At 42.0% G+C, this 21,479-nt stretch overlaps 1 protein-coding gene across 1 annotated transcript; it reads left to right on the forward strand.

Annotated features, from left to right (window-relative positions):
* Positions 1-12,705: 12,705 nt before the first annotated feature.
* On the forward strand, positions 12,706-18,438 carry LOC310824208 (ras-related protein Rab-23-like). The gene is made up of 7 exons (XM_083697022.1): positions 12,706-12,978; positions 13,965-14,192; positions 16,117-16,202; positions 16,490-16,646; positions 16,811-16,893; positions 17,000-17,092; positions 17,335-18,438. The coding sequence occupies exons 2-7, from the start codon at positions 14,038-14,040 to the stop codon at positions 17,466-17,468; spliced, it is 708 nt and encodes a 235-aa protein (XP_083553148.1). The 5' UTR covers positions 12,706-12,978; positions 13,965-14,037; the 3' UTR covers positions 17,469-18,438.
* Positions 18,439-21,479: the final 3,041 nt, after the last annotated feature.

A 21,479-nucleotide genomic window follows, 5' to 3' on the forward strand; every position in this document is an offset into this window, starting at 1 on the left:
TCCCCCTTGCGGAGCAAGGTTAGATATTTATCGAGTAAATCATTGAACTGCTTGGCTTTAGTATGGGAGTCAACACTTGTCTGTTTCAGAACTGGTTCCATATTGTTTTGCAAGACATGTTGGGCTCGCTCACCAATGCTCTGTGAGCTCTTTTGGGTTAAATTATCCAACTGTTGTGGAGAAATCATGTACATTTTATTAAACGCAGCCATAACCAGAGTGTCTATGGCTATCTCTGACGAGAGAACAGACTAGTTATAAACGGAATTGCAGTGGCTAATAATGGTAGCAGGAAGCCACCAGATTGCGTCAGCACTTTCCGCTTGTGCTTAAATCCTGTTTTACGCTTGGCAAAAAGCTTGATACATTTTTTCTGTTTTTTTAATTTAGTGAACTGGTCAGGTGTGAGAGGGATGTTTCCCTTCAATATGTTTAATGCAATCTCACACAGGGCGAGTATGAGATCTTCCGACCCCCGACATAGAAAGCTTCTTCTCTCCTTGGGTTTTAGAGCGAGCAAAGCTTTTAAAATGGGAAGGTTTCTTTTTATCCGTTGAGACATTGTTTATTTATTTAAAAAGTCTCTTGTCACTTTCTAGATTGATAGACCGCCACTCTCCTGGAAGTATCCCGCTTCTTAGTCTTAAGGCTTCTGGGCAATTAGGACGTAGGTCAACGATTAAATATGTATACGGTTCCCTTGTAGCATCTTCATAACTTTCTAAAAAGAATTTTTTCAGGCCGGGATACATTTGTTGAGCTAAAACCCGGATCTGCATTTTATCACGTGGTGATTTAAACAGCACCATGTAATTAGTGTTTAAACTAATCGTGCGCGAATGTTTCCCTTGATTAAACAAATTCTGAAGCAGATAAAATACGCTCAATTTTTTATGATGTCGATATTCTGTGAACGCTTTCATTAATTCATCATGATTGCCTCCCACATCCATGGAATCATCTACTACTAAAAGAGTGTGCTGGTTCCGAGGGAAAAGATTTTCATCATTAAAGTTTGCGGGAATACCTTCTATGAATTCGATATTGACATTTTGACTGAGTTCGTCATACAATGGCTGGTATGAAGAGTATGCCCAGATTATACGAGCCGGCACTTTTGAAAATGTACTCTCCATGTTTTCAAGTAATTGTTTTACAAAAAAAGTTTTACCTGAGCCACTAGGCCCCACTATTAGCATGCTACATGGCATTTGGAATGCCAGGTCGACAGTCACCTCCATTCTCAAGGGTAAGCTATAGCAGACTAACAGCATGGTTAACGGTGAACCCTGATTTTATCCAGCCTGGAATATGTAAAAATGATGAGGCGGGGTGACGTATGAATAAGAATTTAATGAGATATACATTTTTCAATTTCAATAAAACACCATTAGGTTACATCGTAGAATACATTGTAGAATACATTTTTCAAATACAATAAAACACCATTAGGACACCTTGTAGAATACATTTTTTCAAATAATGTTCCTACAGAACTATAGAAAACACCCGGTAATATTGTGAACACAGTCTATTGTGAACCTAGGTAATAACAGGTGATAACAGGTAATAACAACTCAGTAACCGAACGGCAGTGTTCTACCTGAGGGGAGAAGGCGTCTCTTATCAAAAACAACTGAAAAGTTGTTGTTTATTAGTGAGCGAAAAAGCTTTGATATCACGTTTAATTCTATTGTAATGGGCAGGGATCTCGCGTCGCGTGTTAGGATCTATAATATAGTCTTCTACCAGATCAGTCAAATTATTAAAGTTAAGTTTTTTACAATTTTCATAATTCTGGATAAAACCTTTGACTTTCAAACACACCTTTCCTTGCTGGGTGAGAAAGCCGTAGGATTTTGGCCCCGCTGCTGTCCACGCACAAATATAATCATCAGCCGCTAATTCTGATGTTACATCACCTAAATAATTGCCTGTCGGAGGGGTATAAAGATCCTCAGGGGTAGAGAGGTAAACGATTGAGTCGGTGTCATAGTATAGGACTCGCTCTTGCAATAAATGTAACTGTTTGTATAATTCACCTCTCGCATATGCTGTCGTAAACGCAGCTAAAAAAATATTTGATTCACCGGGTGGTAAGACACACCTGGAATTATGACGCCATTGAATGATTGCAACATCATTATTTATGAAATGGAACTGGCTTATATCATACTGCTAAAGAGGTACTGAAAAAACTCTCTGGGTTCTTTCACTATGCTGGTTGTAAGTTGATTAGATCTTTGAGCCATTTTTCCCCAGAGGGAATTAAGTAAAAGTTTTGCCATCTGACGCTTGGCTGCGTTGTACTCAATTTTATGAGGGTCAAGTTGGATACCTTGGTTCTCTATATAATCGTTTATGTAAGCCTGTTTACTAACCTCGTCTGTAACCTCATCAGGATACCCAGAGGCCTCCTGCTTCTGCTTAAGGAATGTGTAGATGTAATCTTTAAACAATTTATCGGATCTCTGTTCAAATTGCCAGACCTCATAAATTTCAGCTATAATGTAGCCTCTTTTTTGTGCTTCTATTAACTCAATACTAACCCATACACCTTGAAGCGCTCTCTCTTCCTGTGAGTGCATGCACGCCGTTGCTTGATTATTCTCAATCCCACATGTTCGACAGAGTGTAAAAAGCAGTTTACCTTCGTCATTTTTCATAGGTAGCACAGGGAAAAACAAACGCCTCGGCGGGTGAACTTTAGCATGTATGAAGCCATAGTAATTTTCAACCGGTTTAAAATCTTTTCTGATTATAACCGGGTGGCCAATTGGATATTCAAACTCTGCATTACAGTAAGGATATAAGCTGGTAAAATCGACATATTGAATGGTCTGACCCTGTTCAACAATATGCCTTAAGCATATGGCCTCTGTTCTTCCTCCGAATAGCGCGGCCCGGGGATTTAAAGGGCTCGGCTCCTGGTATCTCTCTAGGAACAATTTAACAGAAGGTTGCTGTTGTTTCATCGAATTCCATGTATGTTCCCATATAACCTCTGTTTTCAGCTTAAACTCTGTTTCTAACCGAGTTAGCCTTTTCATGGTGTCAGAGTACATCACCCCAAACTCTGATCCTGTAAGCGGTGATATGTCATGAGGGTTATAACAAGTCGGACAACCATGAAAATAACAGCCATAGAATTCTAATGCTGTTTTCACACCCTTTATCACGGCAAATCCATCGACATGAAGAGGACCAAAACAACGTTCACCTTGCGGTGTTAATGCATGTTCAATGTCAATGCCGCGTGAAGACGCTAGATACTCAAGCCACTGTATCGAAGCATGGGAATATGCCTTGAATTGTCGTCTGTAGTTGTTAGCATCGGCTAATGCGATTGTGTTTTTGATTAAGAAGTTGGTTTGAAAAACAGCTAAAGCAGCTGACGCAATTGTCACGCTCTCAAAAGGGTCGCATCGAGTTGTCTTTATAAATTCATTGCGGAAATTGGTGGCACCTTCGGCTAAAATTTCCACATCATTCTGACAATAAGCCTTTAACTCGGTTAAAAAGTCCAATTCCTGATCTTTTACTGTGTTATAGCACTTAAAGAAACTGTTTCTCTGCTCTACAGACATCTCATCACACCCGTACATTTCAGCAGCAGGGTACCGACCTTTGTAGTTATTTAACATGTTTGAATAATCGGTCATTTTATGAGGGAAATATCCCTTTTTTGCCTCCGTTTTTACAACCGAGCGCTTTTGGAAACTGTCTTAAGGGGATGGGGATGAAGGAATATGTGTCAATGAATTTGAGCCGGAATTGTCTATCTATAATGAGTATGATTTTACTCCCTTGGGCTATGACGAACGGTGTTATCCCCTGTTTTACATAAGCATCTAAAATTAGATAACTGTCATAACCTTTGCTATAATGTGCTAAGAACACTGTGCCTTTGAATTTTTTTTGACGGTAATACGTTAACAACACTAGAGCACAATCAGGGCCCTGTGCACCCCATCTATCCCCTTGCAAGGATTGTGTAGCCACATAGACAGGGATATGTGTTCCAGTTGTCTGGCTTGATTCAAAATCATAAAATACCAGCTTCTGATTAATCTTCTCCTCTGCTACACGAGGTTTAGGTTGCATGTAACATTGATGAATATCTACGCACTCAGACACTTCTTCAGAAGTCTGAACAGATGATGAAGGTGGCGGTTTAGCGGTCTGAAGGGGTTGTTTACAGATGTTACAAACTTGAATTGTACAGACATGGGGTTTAGAGTCTGTGAGGTTTATACGGTATGTAAATCCACATTTAAGGCATTTTTTATTTATTTGACAATTGCTCGCCATCTTTTCAGCTTTTGGGCGCCATCTGCACACTTTATGCATCCTATAACATACACTATTTGAACAGTTACGATTGCAATCATTACAATGGACTTTTTGAAATGCAGCTTGTTGTTTACAGCCTGAAAGACAGACGTTGCAAGCTTTTTCGCAGAAGTGTCCACCTTCTCGGCTATACCCCGTGTGACAGTGAACACAGAGGTATGCACAGCCAAGGAATCCTTTAACATTTTTTATTCCGTAAAAATGATTGTCGTGTAAAAGCATGTAACGGATTGTCTCTGACTCTGTTTCAGTTTGGAACGTAATCAGATTATCTCTATCTGAGGCTCTGTAAAAAATAACGATTTTACAGTTTAACAGCTGTTCAAATTTGATCACATCCGCGAATGTGGTCCTATCATTAGGCCCGAGCCCGGCCTCGATATGAATATTGTAACCCTCGCGCATAGCCTCTTCAAAGGTTAAACCGGGATTTGCAAGTAGAGCTAGGTTTATTCCGAAGCATGCTTGGTTCTGATTTGGAATTACAAATAAATGTTTGCTTTTTTTTTTTAGGGTCACCGTAATAAATAATGTATTAATCTTCCGCCTACCCGACCCCCCTGGAGCCCTCACAAAGTTTACAATGAGTTCTACCCCCTCATCTCTGAAAATCGCCATGTTAGACTGAACAAGACGGTCAAGAATTTGGTTGAAATCTGTTAGCCTACCTTCACGTCATTGAGACATCATCTTGTAAACTATCAGCTCGTAAATTGAGCTGAATAATATCACGAGGGTTTACACCAACTCTTTTGATTATCGCAGACATTCGGTTCTGAAAACCGTTTACTACAGCCTGGTAAAACTCCCCGAAATTTGGGTTGGTATGTGACCTATTCGGCATTGGGAAATTTAAAAATGTTCTCACCTCAACATTATTGAAGCTATCTCTGTTTATTACCTGCATGCCATCATGCGTGTCAAAAGAGACTCGGTCAATTTCCATACGCTCCGCAAGATCCTCCCCGTTACCTACATTATTGAGCGGTACAGACACGCCGGCTTCATCCCCCTCTGGTAATTGCTGGTTGTTATTACCCATTACAATATCATTAATTTCACCATCTCCATCACCCCCACCACTCCCGTGTTGAGTTTCAACATCGTTGAGGGCTTGACAACATACATTATCTGCAGGACTCCATGGGGTCTCATAGTCAGTTATCTGTGAAAGAGGAATGGGACTCCAATCCATGTCCAAATCATGACTGGCCTCCATAGCACCCTCGGGCGATTCTGCCCCTTCCTGCATACAGGCAGGCGGCGGAAGCGTGTCAGATAAAGGATATCTATAAGCGTCGAGTATATCATCTAGCGGACGGGAGGAAGTAGTGCTCCTGCGGCCTGTTTGTAGGGACAACGGGAAGCCCCTCTAAGGGTTGTATCAGAGGATTTACATGATCAAACTCTCTAACAACACTAGACGTATTAAGATCATTGACCATTTGCATGAGGTCAAGAGGAATATCATGATGATTAACCCTGTCAGATTCAGCCTTTTTTTTTTTTTTTTTTATATTATTAATTTGAAGGAAACTGTGACTTTTTAATCAGCAAACAGACGTCTTGCGATACGTCTCAATAGGCCTGTACGCCTTCGTATCTGTCTAAGGCTACTACGCCGATCATTAGGGTGAGCTATATTTCTGGATCAACCGGGCCGTTTGCAACCCCGTTTCAATGCTGATCAGGGTCCGCTCAAAATCTAGACTATTCACAGAATCGGTCTCTGAACCACCTTCATCAGACACTGTAGTTATATCCATACCAACATCGATACCTTCACAATAAGCTGAGAGCACAGCATCAATGCGACCACTATCAACATGCTCATCTTGACTGAGGGTGGGAGACATTTGAACATCTTCATCATCAACATCATAAAAACCTTGACGATTCTCCTCTAGATGGTTCACACCTCGCAGCTGCGCACCCTCACTGTAGAGAGAAGGCCGTGGTGACGTCGGCAAATAGGCCCCGCTGTCGCTGGCTGGCGAATGGAAGAGCATGAAGGTGTCGTGGGGTCCAGAATCTTCATCGTTGTAACCCTCTGGTTCCATTGTAAAAAGAAGAGAAGCAGGTTACAGCTAGTTTTTATTTAATTATGAATTTAATAATTTGTTGATTTATTGATTGATTTATTTAACATCCCTGGAGCATCCCTCCAGTGGCGATATGGAGAAACACGTGCTATTTGACGTTCACGACGAGGTGACGAATGAAGCTTTGAAGAGTCAATTGTTTGATCTGGAAAGATTAAAGATTACCTCTCTCACAGAAACCCTCCCTTACACCCACAGGATGGGAAACACATAGGAAAAAAAAACTTACGTACATCTTCCATGGTGGAGAGAGATCGATCTGATGCAGCTGACACAAGTCTTTGATCAGTTGTGACCAGCTCTCAGGGTCATATATATACACCTTTTTGCCCGGGAAACACGTGATCTTATCAGTGACACGCCCGCGACATGTGTCATACCCATGTTTGAAACTAAAAAAAAATAAAAATTTAACCATTTTTTAATTCCCCATTTTATTCTTCATTATTGAACACTTATTTTTATTCTTCATTATTGAACACATTACTACCACTAGAGTAGCAGCCTAACCATTTTTTAATTGCCTTTTTTTTTTCTTGCACATTTTAACCCTCAGTATTGAGCTTTTATTTTAAGCCTCATATGCAATAAACGTTTATAGTATGTGTGTCTAGATGTATGTATGCGGCATGAAGTCATCACGACACATCACACAGCACTTATCAGTGACAAACTTTAGCTGGCCCTTGGTTGGTCTTCAGCCAGTTCAGGGCCCCTGGTTTCCTAGAATGAGAAAAGGCCCCTAATCCAACCGTTCTAACGGTTCTATATCCTATGGGGGTGACCACATCCTCAAAAAACTGTCAAGTTCCTAAATCTAATTTCACAAACAGCAGAACACCTTGTCCTCTCACCAACGTCTCATTGTGCAAGCATCAACACCCACCACATCCGCCCAAAGGGGCGGGACTTATAATTTTCAAGTATTATTTTTGATGATTAGATTCATGTGACGTCATCACCTTTTGACAGAAGGTGAATACTATATTCTCTGTGCTCTATTGGATTGAGTTCTGGTGACTGTGGAGGCCATTGGAGTACAGTGAACTCATTGTCATGTTCAAGAAACCAGTTTGAGATGATGTGAGCTTTGTGACATGGCGCGTTATCCTGCTGGAAGCAGCCATCAGAAGATGGGTACACTGTGGTCATAAAGGGATGGACGTGGTCAGCAACAATACTCAGGTAGGCTGTGGTGTTTAAACGATGCTCAATTGGTACTAATCTTCTATTGTCCAATTTTGGTGAGCCCGTGCGAATTGTAGCCTCAGTTTCCTGTTCTTAGCTGACAGGAGTGGCACCCGGTGTGGTCTTCCGCTGCTGTAGCCCATCTGCTTCAAGGTTCGATGTGTTGTGCGTTCAGAGATGGTCTTCTGCATATTTTGGTTGTAACGAGTGGTTATTTGAGTTACTGTTGCCTTTCTATCACCTCGAACCAGTCTGGCCATTCTCCTCTGGCATCAACAAGGCATTTTCGCCCAGAGAACTGCTGCTCACTGGATATTTTCTCTTTTTCGGACCATTCTCTGTAAACCCTATAGATGGTTGTGCGTGAAAATCCCAGTAGATCAGCAGTTTCTGAAATACTCATACCAGCCGTCTGGCACCAACAACCATGCCACGTTCAAAGTCACTTAAATCACCTTTCTTCCCCATTCTGATGCTCGGTTTGAACTTCAGCAGGTCGTCTTGACCATGTCTACATGGCTAAATGCATTGAGTTGCTGCCATGTGATTGGCTGATTAGATATTTGCGTTAATGAGCAGTTGAGCCGGTGTACCTAATAAAGTGGCCGGTGAGTGTATATTGGCACATATTTCTCCGATAATGCACCGGTACAGCACCAAAGATGTGTCAGCCTCACATTCTGAAATGATAGAAAATCAGTGTAATTGGGTTTTTCCAGAGCAAAATACAGACATGGATTTTCATGAGTAATGAAATTAATAAACTTGTTTATTGGTGTTTGTTGTTACTGGAGTGCCTACTGAAGTGGCTGAATTTAGCAAAGTAACGTTAGCTCTTTGGACTGCAGTCAATTAGCACAGTTGCTAACTAAAAGGATGTTAACCCTTTCAACGCCATGCCCCCTAGGGGCAATTTTCGCCTGGTTTCGACTGTTCTTATATCAATGTGAAAATTAAAAAAACGATGTTTATGTTACAAGCATGGTTGACTTGAAGAAGACACCTGTACCTATCATAATAATAATTTAAAAAAAACTACACGTCAGAGCAGTAATACAAATATCTTATATTATCAATAAGAAAAATGTACAGAAAAAGCAAAAACGGCTTATAATTTTGTGTATTTTATTGAATATATCACCAACATAGACATGTAGGAAGCAAAATATTATTTTTAGTGGTACCCAAACATGTTGTCAACACATGCTAGAAAGTTTGAAGTAAATATCTTTAGCCGTTACAGTTTTGTGACGTTATTTATGAACTCTGACCCAGGCGTCCAATGAGGCCAACACCTGTTTTTGACTGTTCTTATATATATTTTTACATTTAAATCTGACATTTAGCAGACGCTTTTATCCAAAGCGACTTACAACAAGTACATTTGTCTAAAGTAAGTGAATCATCTATGCATCAGTCATCATAAGCAAAAATCAATGCCAGGTGCCATTGGCAGTCACAATGCTAGAAAAAGGAAGGGTGAGTATTATTATTATTTTCATTTTTTATTATTAACAGAAGAGGAACTGTACAGAGGGGTAGTGGGGGGTGAAGAGGTCATAGGAGGGACAGTCAAGATGTAGCCTGAAGAGATGGGTCTTCAGTCTACGGCGAAGATAGGTAGTGACTCTGCAGTCCTGACAGCAGTGGGAAGCTCATTCCACCACTGGGGCATCAAGACAGTGAAAAGCCGTGACTGAACAGTGCGACCGCTGCATCCTCGTAGAGGCGGAGGCTAGCCGAGGTGGAAGAACGGAGTGATCGGGCTGAGGTTTGGGGGCTGACCATTGCTTGCAAGTAGGGAGGGGGCTGTTCCCTTTACCGTCCGATAGGCGAGCACCAGGGTCTTGAATCTGATGTGAGCAGCTACTGGGAGCCAGTGAAGGGTGCGGAGGAGGGGGGTGACATGGGAGAATTTGGCATTCTGGATGAGCTGCAGAGGTCTTATGGCAGAGGCGGGGAGCCTGGCCAAGAGTGTGTTGCAGTAGTCAAGTAGGGAGATGAAAAGTGCCTGGACCAAGAGTTGTGCTGCTTCTCTCGTGAGGAATGGATATAACCTTCGGATGTTGTCGAGGAAGAATCTACAAGAGCGCTCTGTCGCTGTGATGTTCATTGCACAGGACAAGTGGTTGTCAAGGATCACCCCAAGATTCTTGGCTGTCTGGGTGGAGGTCACAGTGGAGTTCTCTCCTGTGATGGAGAAGTCTTGGAGAGGGCAGACTTTCCCAGGGAGGAAGAGCAGCTCAGTCTTGTCAAGGTTGAGCTTGAGGTGGTGGGCTGACATCCAAGCAGAAATGTATCAGAGGGGGGGAAAGAGAGAAAGAGTTGAGTGTCATCAGCGTAGCAGTGGTAGGAGAAACCATGTGAGGAAATTACAGAGCCAAGAGATTTGGTATAAAGGGAGAACAGTAAGGGCCCTAGGACGGAGCCCTGGTGGACCCCAGTGGTGAGGTTACGTGAAGAGGACAGCGACCCTGTCCCTGGTAAGAGCGATCGGCCAGGTAAGATGCAAACCAGGAGAGTGCAGAGCCAGAGATTCCCAGTTCTGAGAGGGTGGAGAGAAGGATCTGGTGGTTTACTGTGTCAAATGCAGCGGACAGGTCCAGAAGAACGAGAACAGAGGAGAGGGAGGAAGCTCGAGCAGAGTGGAGGGTCTCCGTGACAGCAAGGAGAGCAGTCTTGAATCTGATGTGAGCAGCTACCGGGAGCCAGTGAAGGGTGCGGAGGAGGGGGGTGACATGGGAGAATTTGGGGAGATTGAACAGAGGTCTGATGGAGGAGGCGGGGAGCCTGGCCAAGAGTGCGTTGCAGTAGCCAAGGCGGGAGATGACAAGTGCCTCGACCAAGAGTCGTGCTGTTTCTCTCGTGCTGTTTCTCTCTATCCTTATTTATGAACTCTGACCCAGGCAAAAGCCCTCCAAACATGTCTAAAATTACATCATGTATACATCCATATTCATGCCTGCAAACACAGTGGGGGAAATAATTATTTGATCCCCTGCTGATTTTGTTAGTTTGCCTGATTACAAAGAAATGAGCGGTCTATAATTTTTATGGTACTTTTAGTTTAACAAATAGAGACAGAATATCAACAAAGAAGTCCAGAAAAAACACATTATATAAAGTTATAAATTAATTTGCATTTGATCGAAGGAAATAAGTATTTGATCCCCAAGCAAAACATGACTTAGTACTTGGTGGAGAAACCCTTGCTGGCAAGCACAGAAGTCAGACGTTTCTTATAGTTGGTCACCAGGTTTGCACACATCTCAGGAGGGATTTTGGTCCACTCCTCTTTACAGATCCTCTCCAAATCCTGAAGGTTTCAAGGCTTTTGCTTGGCAACTTGAAGCTTCAGCTCCCTCCACAAATTTTCGATAGGATTAAGGTCTGGAGACTAGCTAGGCCACTCCATGACCTTAGTGTGCTTCTTCTTGAGCCACTCCTTTGTTGCCTTGGCTGTATGTTTTGGGTCATTGTCATGCTGGAAGACCCATCCATGACCCATCCTCAGTGCTCTGGCTGAGGGAAGGAGGTTCTCGTCCAAGATCTTATGGTACATGGCCCCGTCCATTGGCCCCTCAATGCAGTGAAGTCGTCCTGTACCCTTAGCAGAGAAACAACCCCAAAGCATAATGTTTCCACCTCCGTGTTTGACGGTGGGGATGGTGTTCTTGGGATTGTAGCATTCAGCATTTCTCTCCCTCCAAACACGAAGAGTCGAATTTATGCCAAAGAGTCTCATCTGACCACATCACCTTCTCCCAAGCCTTCTCTGAATCATTTAGGTGTTCATTGGCAAACTTCAGATGGGCCTATACATGTGCCTTCTTGAGCAGGGGGACCTTGCGGGCACTGCAGGATTTCAATCCGTTACGGTGTAGTGTGTTACCAATGGTTTTCTTGGTGACTGTGGTCCCAGCTGCCTTGAGATCATTACCAAGCTCCTCCCGTGTAGTTCTGGGCTGATCCCTCACCCTTCTCATGATCATCCTTACCCCACGAGGCAAGATCTTGCATGGAGCTGCAGGCCGAGGGCGATTGATGGTTATTTTGTATTTCTTCCATTTTCTAATAATTGCACCAACAGTTGTCTCCTTCTCACCAAGCTTCTTGCTGATGGTCTTGTAGCCCATTCCAGCCTTGTGCAGGTCTACAACTCTTACCCTGGTGTCCTTTGAATGTTCTTTGGTCTTGCCCATGGTGGTGGAGAGGTTGGAATGGAAGAGATTGATTCTATTGACAGGTGTCTTTTATACCCATAACAAGCAGCGATTAGGAGTACTTTTCCTAAAGTGACAGGACTAATCTGTGTGCCTCATGGGCATATAACCGGTCTGTATGAGCCAGAATTCTTGCTGGTTTGTAGGGGATCAAATACTTATTTCCTTCGATCAAATGCAAATTAATTTATAACTTTATATAATGTGTTTTTTCTGGACTTCTTTGTTGATATTCTGTCTCTATTTGTTAAACTAAAAGTACCATAAAAATGATAGACCGCTCATTTCTTTGTAATCGGGCAAACTAACAAAATCAGCAGGGGAACAAATAATTATTTCCCCCACTGTATCTCATATCAAACTCATAAGCTTTTTTAAACATCAAAACATGAGAACAACTTTGTTAAAAACTGAAGTCTGTTTTTTGTTTGTTTGGGGGCATTTATACAAGGATATAGAGAAATTGTATTGTAAATAATGCCCCAAAATAACATTAACATTTCCCCCGTAACATTTCTCTTTTTTGTCTTCAACTTAGCACTACTAGGATTACAGTATTACTTCAAACTATACAATACCAGTGCCCCGTTTGCCAGCTAAATTACAGGTGGATCCAATGCTCCTTCTAGTGAGGGAAATAGACCCTTTCCTGTGGCTGAGAAAAGCTTACCTTGTTAGATATTGAAATCACAGGTATAGCCATTTCTGGAGTCAGCCAAAACAAAAAGCTTGAAGCCCCATTTGGTGGACTTGGCCTTGATGTATTGCTTGAGGCTGATCCGGTTCTTTGATGCCACCATTCGCTTGTCAATGAAGTTGTTGATGAGGGTGGTAGAAGGCCCTGCATGCCACAATGATGTCATCAAGCAGGGGACGGATGTGGAAGAGGTGGTCGTATCCAGGTATCCCCTTCTTACCGTCATTCTCCACATCCTCCCCCGGGGTCACTCATGTGGATGGTCCAACTGATGGCCTCAAACCTGGTCCTGGCCATTACTGAGGGAGGGAAGGCCAGCCTGTACAGCCTGTGCTGGCTCCAGTAGAGATGGACAGGGCTGAACCTGAAACCTGATACCAAGGCACAGGAGTGCAAGAGAAACCCACACTCATAGGTAGCTTGTTTGTGATGCCCCTGACTGTCAGTCATGTTGTGGCATTTTAGCAAGCATTGAGTTATCAGAAAACGTATGTATTCTTTTTTCAAACCGGAAGTGATCTGCATGTATATTTGTCAAGTGAGCATACACATAAACGATTATACTATTAAATATGCAACAATTGGAATTTATATTCGTATTCCTACATGAGACCACGATTTTTTAAGATGAAGAGCTGAGCTGAACGCCAAACACGTTTGCCTATTTATTGTCGGAGACTGGAGGACGTGTGAAACTTAACACGGAGAGGACTAATTGACAGCCTGTTGATTTATGGCCCTAACTGCCAGAAAGTGTAGCTGTTAATGATCTCATTGGCTGTGTTAGCAAGCTAAAATGCAAAAGCTGGCACTGAAATGGGAATTTTGTCTAATTTCCAGTGTTTTAAATTTCAAATAAAAGGAAAAGTACTATATACAAGAATTTGGCCTACTGCAACGCACTTTCAGTGCACTTTTGAAAATAAAATAGAACGAGTATAACACAAATAATTCAGTCAAACTGTCACAACAAGGTAGATTGAACAGAAAATCAATTATATCAATATGCAGTGCACTGAACAATGTGAAATTCTCATTTGGTAACTGTGCACATAAAATAAATAAATGTTGTTCTATTTATCAATGGAGATCATTTCAGGTCATTATTGAGAGATGGATTTTTGAGCATTAAGAGCATATTTTTGCCATTTGTTTTCTTATGAAAACTGTGCTAAAAAGGAATTCAAAATAAATTCAAAAAAGATATATCGGTTATCTTTGAATTTTGCATTCCATAAATCGGCTTTGGTATCGGACCCAACAATCGGTCTGGCTCTAGTTCAAACTGCAGATTGTGGGCTATGGCGAGAAATTACATTTTAAGGCCTTTTTGTGCTCATTCAATGCATGCATATGGCATCAGTACCAAATGTATTAAACTGTGTGCTGTGCCCCTGTCAGGTGTCTAAACCCATTGAAGCAACCCCTAGGTTACTGACTGAAGCCGTGAGGAAAACTAGAAAAGCACACAGCCATGTTGGAGGAGGACATGGAAGTGGCCATCAAGGTGGTCGTTGTGGGCAATGGTGCGGTTGGAAAGTCAAGTATAATCCAGCGCTACTGCAAGGGCATCTTCACTAAGGACTACAAAAAGACCATTGGAGTGGACTTCCTGGAAAGACAGATACTGTAAGGAGCTTCTGCATATAAACCAGTAATGTCATATTACAATCACAGCTGCACTCACTGTAAAGATATAGAGGACCAAAGTAAACAATGGCTCATTTTGGCTCATGAATGTCATTATGCTATGTTTTCTAATTGCGGCAAATGTGTGCATATCCTTGTAAACAAATAAAATGTAAAATAAGTACAGTCATGGCCCAAAAAAATATTGGCACCCCTGCACTTCTTTCAGATAATGCACCACTTCTCCCAGAAAATTGTTGCAATTACAAATGCTTTGGTATTCACATGTTTACTTATTTTCTTTGCATTAGAACAACACAAAAAAGCAGAGAAAAAAGCCAAATCTGATATCATTCCACATATAACTCCAAAAATGGACTGGACAAAATAATTGACACCCTCAACCATGAATGAGTTTCTTACACCTCTCTACTGGAATTTTGGACCACTCTTCTTTTGCCAACTGCTCCAGGTCTCTCAGTTTTGAAGCGTGCCTTCTCCCAACTGCTGTTTTGAGATCTCTCCACAGGTTTTCTATGGGATTTAGATCTGGACTCATTGTTTGCCACTTCAGAACTCTCCAGCGCTTTGTCCTAAACCATTTTTGGGTGGTTTTTGAAGTATGCTTTGGGTCATTGCTGGAAGACCCATGACCTCTGATGGAGACCCAGCTTTCTGACACTGGGCCCTACATTGTGCTCTAAAATTCTTTGATAGGCTTCAGATTTCATGATGCCATGCACACAGTCAAGGCATCCGGTACCAGAAGCAGCAAAGCAACCCCAAAACATCTGTGAACCTCCACCATGTTTGACCATAGGGACCGTGTTCTTTTCTTTGAAGGCCTCATTTCGTTTTCTGTAAACAGTAAAATGATGTGCTTTACCAAAAAGCTCTATTTTGGTCTCATCTGTCCACAGGACATTCTCCCAGAAGGATTTTGGCTTCCTCAGGTAAGTTTTAGCAAACTCCAGTCTGGCTTTTTCTCTCTTTTTGTCTCTGTGTCAGCAGTGGGGTTCTCCTGGGTCTCCTACCATAGCGTCCCATTTCATTCAGATGGCGACAGATAGTGCGAGCTGACACTGTTGTACCCTGTGTCTGCAGGTCAACTTGAATGTGTTTGAAAGTTGATTGAGGTTCTTTATCCACCATTCGAACAATTCTTCATTGCAATCTTTCATCAATGTTTCTCTTCCGTCCACATCCAGGGAGGTTAGCTACAGTGCCATGGGCTGTGAACTTCTTGATGACGTTGCACACAGTGGACTCAGGAACATTAAGATCTCTGGAGATGGATTTGTAGCCTTGAGATTGTCCATGCTTTTCCACAATTTTGGTTCCCAAATCGTCGGACAATTCTTTGCTCTTCTTTCTTTTCTCCATTCTCAGTGTGGTACACACAGACACAACACAAAGGTTGAGTCAACTTTTCTCCATTTAAACTGGTTGCAAGTGTGATTTCTATATTGCCAGCACCTGTTACTTACCATAGGTGAGCATCACATGCTTGAAATCCAATTATTTCTTACACTTTTGAAAAGGTGACAATAATTTTGTCCAGTCAGTTTTGGAGTTCTATGTGGAATGATATCAAATTAGACTTTTTTTCTCTGCTTTTTTGTGTTGTTCTAATGCAAACACAATAAATAAACATGTGAATACCAAAGCATTTGTAATTCCAACAATTTTCTGGGAGAAGTGGTGCATTATCTGAAAGAAGTGCAGGGGTGCCAATATTTTTGGCCACGACTGTATGTAAAGGCCTGTGCTCGACCTCGAAACATGATTTTAGAAAGTGCTTTGTTTAAACCAAAACAGTTCTTTATCATGTGATCTAATGCCTTGATTGCTACTAATTATTTTAAATCTCAAATCTACATATACTGGACCTTTTAAAAACCATTTTGTATTTGTTTTATCCCAGAGTGAATGATGAAGATGTGAGATTGATGTTGTGGGACACAGCAGGGCAGGAAGAGTTTGATGCCATAACCAAGGCCTACTATCGTGGTAAGACCCCTATAGCCTGTCCATAAACAACCTTTACCCCCACCCACTTCATGTACAGTAGCTCTAGTTAGCTCACCTTTCCATCTGATAGGCTATGGCTAGATGGAATTGTCACTATATTGCTTAATAACTATCTAAGGGGTGTCCAAGGGGTAGAGATTGTTTCTACAATTACTATTGCAAAACTAGTTAACACAAGCTTTTCCTTGTGTTTCCCAAAATATATCAGTGTAAAGACGAAGATCCAGTATTTATTGTAAGTAGGAGACATCCCCTCTGTGTTCCAGGTGCCCAGGCATGTGTACTGGTCTTCTCCACCACAGACAGGGAGTCTTTCCAGGCCATCAACAGCTGGAGGGAGAAGGTGGAGGTAGAGGTCGGAGACATCCCAACTGTCCTGGTGCAGAACAAAATTGACCTCCTGGATGAGACGATGATAAAAAAGTAAGACTGCTTAAGACCCATCCTTACTGGGAAGTTAAATAAATGAATGGACAGTCAATCAAGATACATTGCTTGTAAAATAGAAATTTTGATTTAGGCATTCTGACACATCAAGCATGAGTCAATTGATCAGTAATTCATGTTTTCCTTTCCTTGTACTATAGTGAGGAGGCAGAAGGTCTGGCCAAGAAGTTAAAGTTGAGGTTTTACCGGGCTTCAGTAAAGGAGGACCTAAATGTAAATGAGGGTAAGTTACAATTGCACACGTGTTCAACTGAGAGTGAAAGTAGCATCTTGTGTTAAATACTAACTTTTATTTTTTTATATTCAACCCCAACATTTTTCTTTTTCAGTTTTCAAGTACCTAGCAGATAATTATCTTCAGCGACTCAAGCAGCTAACAGCAGAGGAGCCAGAGGTAGTGCATACAACAAGCAATACAATTGGTAAGCATCTTGTAACCCTAACCCTAACCATGTCAAGTCATAGTCCCAAATTAGTCCAGATCTCTGGCTGATTTTTTTAGTTCCCTCATGTTTTTTTAGTTGTTGTTGGTGAAGAGTAGCCAGAGATTTTATGGCTCGACAACTGCATATGAGAGGGTTTATATACATACATTCTGCAATGACCATTTGCAATTTGAATCACATTGATTTATTGACACATCTTCACATCTCTACCTTCACAGGTGTTTTCAACACCACAAGTAGTAACCTCTCCAGTCAGAACTCCAGCAACGGCTGTGAAGTCATCAGCTTGCGACCAAACAAACAGAGAACCAAGAAGGGCAAAAAATACATTGGAAGCTGCAGTCTGCTGTAGAATCAATCACAACACTACACTGTATGCTTTGACTGCCATATAGTGTAAAAGAGTTTTGATCGGTCATTGGCTGTATGTTATGGGGCTACATTCCTCGCAACAAAAGTCTGCAAAGGATAGGGTATCATATACATTTTAGCATAACCAAGATCTCATCTGCTCCTGAGTGTTGTGCTAAGTATGCTGTTGAGCATCAACGGAACTGTTGCAGCCTTTGATCTTCATGGTTGTATGATGTATTTAGCAGCAGTGTGATGTGAGTAAACTCCAGTCCCCCTGGTGGCTGCTATGATTAAAACAACCCGCCTGATGCTATGTTATAGCATGAATGGAATGTTTGAAGCATAAACTTATGAGAAATTCAATGACCGTGTAGTTGGTTGTAACTGTTTTTCAAAATGTTGTAGGGAAGGGTTACATTCTAATTCACGAAGGGTTTGTTGTATATTCATGTGATTTTTACAGATTACCATTTGTGCATTTGACTTCATCTGTGCAATACATTTGTATTGTGAGAGATATACAGATTGTTATTATTATTTTTATTTTTTTCTAAACTTTTAGTAGAATATGGTTCAACATATGCTGTATATCCTGGATAAACACTATAAGACTTGGAATTAATTGTTAATTATTTTCTTGTGTTTAACAAATGTTGGCAGACAGTTAAAGGCTGGAGTGATAGGTTGTTGTATGAAAATATGAAATTACAGATTAATGGTTTGTGCTGTTATGTTACCAAATTTAAATTGAGATTAGCACAAAAGGCCCTATATACTGTATGAGTCCCATTCATATTCAAATTCAGTGAACTTCTCGAATGTGTGAGCCAGTGAAACAGGTTGTGTTATATTGACAATTGGTTTTTAATCAACAATTGCTAGCTAACACTTGTTACAGAACCTTTGTATAATTTCAGACACAAGCCAAAAAAGGGTCCCCTAAATAGACAGAAATATTGTCAAGAAATTACCTGAACCATATAGTCAACACGTAAGCTACATTTTATGTAAAGAATTAGCAACAAAAGTTCTGTAATGCATACATTAATGTAATGCAATACATTAAATTGCTCCAGTCTTGTGTTGTAATAGTGTATTTATTCTTGTGAAGACATTCTATAATACACTACATGGCCAAAAGCATGTGGACACCCGAACATCACACCCATATGTGCGTGTTGAACATCTCATTCCAAAACATGGCCATTAATATGGAGTTGGTCCCCCTTTTGCTGCTATAACAGCCTCCACTCTTCTGGGAAGGCTTTCCACTAGATTTTGGAACATGGCTGCAGGGATTCGCTCCCATTCAATCACAAGAGAATTTGTGAGGTTGGGTACTGATGTTGGGTGAGAAGGCCTGGCTCGCAGTTGGCGTTCCGATTCATCCCAAAGGTGTTCGATGGGGTTGAGGTCAGGGCTCTGTGCAGGCCAGTCAAGTTCTTCTACACCAAACTCTGCAAACCATGTCATTATGGACCTCAATTTGTGCACGGGGGCATTGTCATGCTGCAACAGGAAAGGGCCTTTCCCAAACTGTTGCCACAAAGTTGGAAGCATACAATTCTCTAGAATGTCATTGTATGCTGTAGCATTAAGATTTCCCTTCACTGGAACTAAGGGGCCTAGCCCAAAACATGAAAAACAGCCCCATACCATTATTCCTCCTCCACCAAACTTTACAGTTGGCACTATGCATTCGGGCAGGTAGCGTTCTCCTGGCATCCGCCAAACCCAGATTCGTCCGTCAGACTGCCAGATAGTGAAGTGTGATTCATCACTCTAGAGAACGTGTTTCCACTGCTCCAGAGTCCAATGGTGGTGTGCTTAACACCACTCCAGCCAACGTTTGGCATTGCGCATTGTGATGTTAGGCATGTGTGCGGCTGCTCGGCCATGGAAACCCATTTCATGAAGCTCCCGACGAACAGTCCTTGTGCTGACATTGCTTCCAGAGGCAGTTTGGAACTCGGTAGTGTGTGTTGCAACCGAGGACAGACGATTTTGACGCTCTCTGCGCTTCAGCACTTGGCGGTCCAGTTCTGCGAGCTTGTGTGGCCTACCGCTTCGCAGCTGAGCTGTTGTTGCTCCTAGACGTTTTCACTTCACAATAACAGCACTTACAGTTGGACTGACTTGTTGGAAAGGTGGTATCCTATGACAGTGCCACGTTGAAAGTCACTGAGCTCTTCAGTACGACCCATTCTACTGCCAAATTGTCTATGGAGATTGCATGGCTGTATGCTTGTTTTTATACACCTGTTAGCAATGGGGTGTGGCTGAAATAGTCAAACCCACTAATTAGAAGGGGTGTCCACATACTTTTGGCTATGTAGTGTATCTTGTGACTTAGTAATGGAGTTGAGCGTTTTTTGCAATTACACGAGGAAATGGGAACAGTCCTTTTCCCATTTTCTAATAACAAAAAACACTTAATACATTATCATGTAACAACATGTTTATACAATGTTACTAGTGATTTCAGCATTACTACACAAGCTAAGACCCAATACTTCCCTCAGAATCTCAGCACACAACTAGCACTCACATACAGTATGCAGGTGTGTGCACTGTTGTAACGGTCATTGCAACGGATTCACGATTATTATCTCACTTTTATTGGATGTACAAAATCTAGTGTTACACTATGAACGTCGGCGGAACCAAAAGACGGCGCTCAGGGGTAGGATTAGCCCGAAGGCGTATTTAATAATAATAATAAGGGAAAGGGGTAGGGGAGAGTAATCCGATTGGTCAGAGTGGTCGTGGGTCGGTCCAGGGTTCGGCAGGCAGGCGGGTAGTCAGACGAGCAGGGGTTACCGTGGGACGCAGTACGATCTGGCACTGGAGAGAAGATCGGGCAGGGTTCTTATAGGCAGGTGATTGGCGATGGGTAGCAGGTGTGCTGTCGACTGGGAAGACGCTCCAGTGATGACCGCCGCAGCCTCGAGGTGGTGCCAGAGGGTTGGTTGGGAGGGGGAACCGTAACATCTAGATGTTAAATATTTCTGCATTTTATTATACCTGTGTTTTCTTTGTTTTACCTAATTGTCATTATTGTTGTAGAATGACATTTCAATGTGCTCATATTTGTAAAAAATAATATTTGTTACCTTAATTTAGACATTTTAAACATAACAAGGATTGTTTCCTTTATGTCAAAGTGAAAATAGATATCATGTTCAGACCTTTTGTCATAGTGGTCTCAGTTGATTTTCTTAAGCTGTTGATCTGACGACAATACATTTTCTAATAAGAGCTGCGTAATAGCTTAATCGGCTTGCCCATTACTCTATCATGCTTGGATGGTTTCTGTTCTATTACTGTACCACTGTCTCACCGCTATGTTGCATTTACTGAGTCAAGACCAATATTTGTGCTCTCATTTCACTGTTGAACAGGAATATCCATACATTTACATTTACATTTATGGCATTTAGCAGACGCCTTTATCCAAAGCGACTTACAACAAATACATTTGTTTAAGTAAGTGAATCATCTATCCAACAGTCATCATAAGACAAAGTAATCAATGCTTACACCAGGGGCCATTGGCAGTCGTAATGCCAGAAGGCTTTTTTTTATTTTTTTTTATTAACAGGAGAGGCGGCAGTGCCAGGCGGGCAGCTGAGGTGGAAGAGAGGAGTGATCGTGCAGGGGTTTGGGGGCTAACCATTGCTTGCAAGTAGGGAGGTAGGGAGGGGCTGTTCCCTTTGCCGCCCGGTAGGTGAGCACCAGGGTCTTGAATCTGATGCGAGCTGCTACCGGGAGCCGGAGGAGGGGGGTGACATGGGAGAATTTGGGGAGATTGAACACCAGACGAGCGGCAGCATTCTGGATGAGCTGCAGAGGCCTGATGGCGGAGGCGGGGAGTCTGGCCAAGAGTGTGTTGCAGTAGTCAAGGCAAGAGATTACAAGTGTTTGGACCAAAAGTTGTGCTGCTTCTCTGGTGAGGAATGGACGTATCCTTCTGATGTTGTAGAGGAAGAATCTACAGGAGTGTGCTGTC

This window comes from Argentina silus (genome assembly GCF_951799395.1).
Source record: "Argentina silus genome assembly, chromosome: Y".
NCBI classification, from domain to species: Eukaryota; Metazoa; Chordata; class Actinopteri; order Argentiniformes; family Argentinidae; genus Argentina; species Argentina silus.

Excerpts from the sequence above, each read along its gene's own strand:
- LOC310824208 (XM_083697022.1), top strand. The coding sequence starts at position 14,038 with ATGTTGGAGGAGGACATGGAAGTGGCCATCAAGGTGGTCGTTGTGGGC. Across the intron at positions 14,193-16,116 it reads TTCCTGGAAAGACAGATACT|AGTGAATGATGAAGATGTGA; the intron begins GTAAGGAGCTTC and ends GTTTTATCCCAG. Across the intron at positions 16,894-16,999 it reads GGACCTAAATGTAAATGAGG|TTTTCAAGTACCTAGCAGAT; the intron begins GTAAGTTACAAT and ends TTTCTTTTTCAG.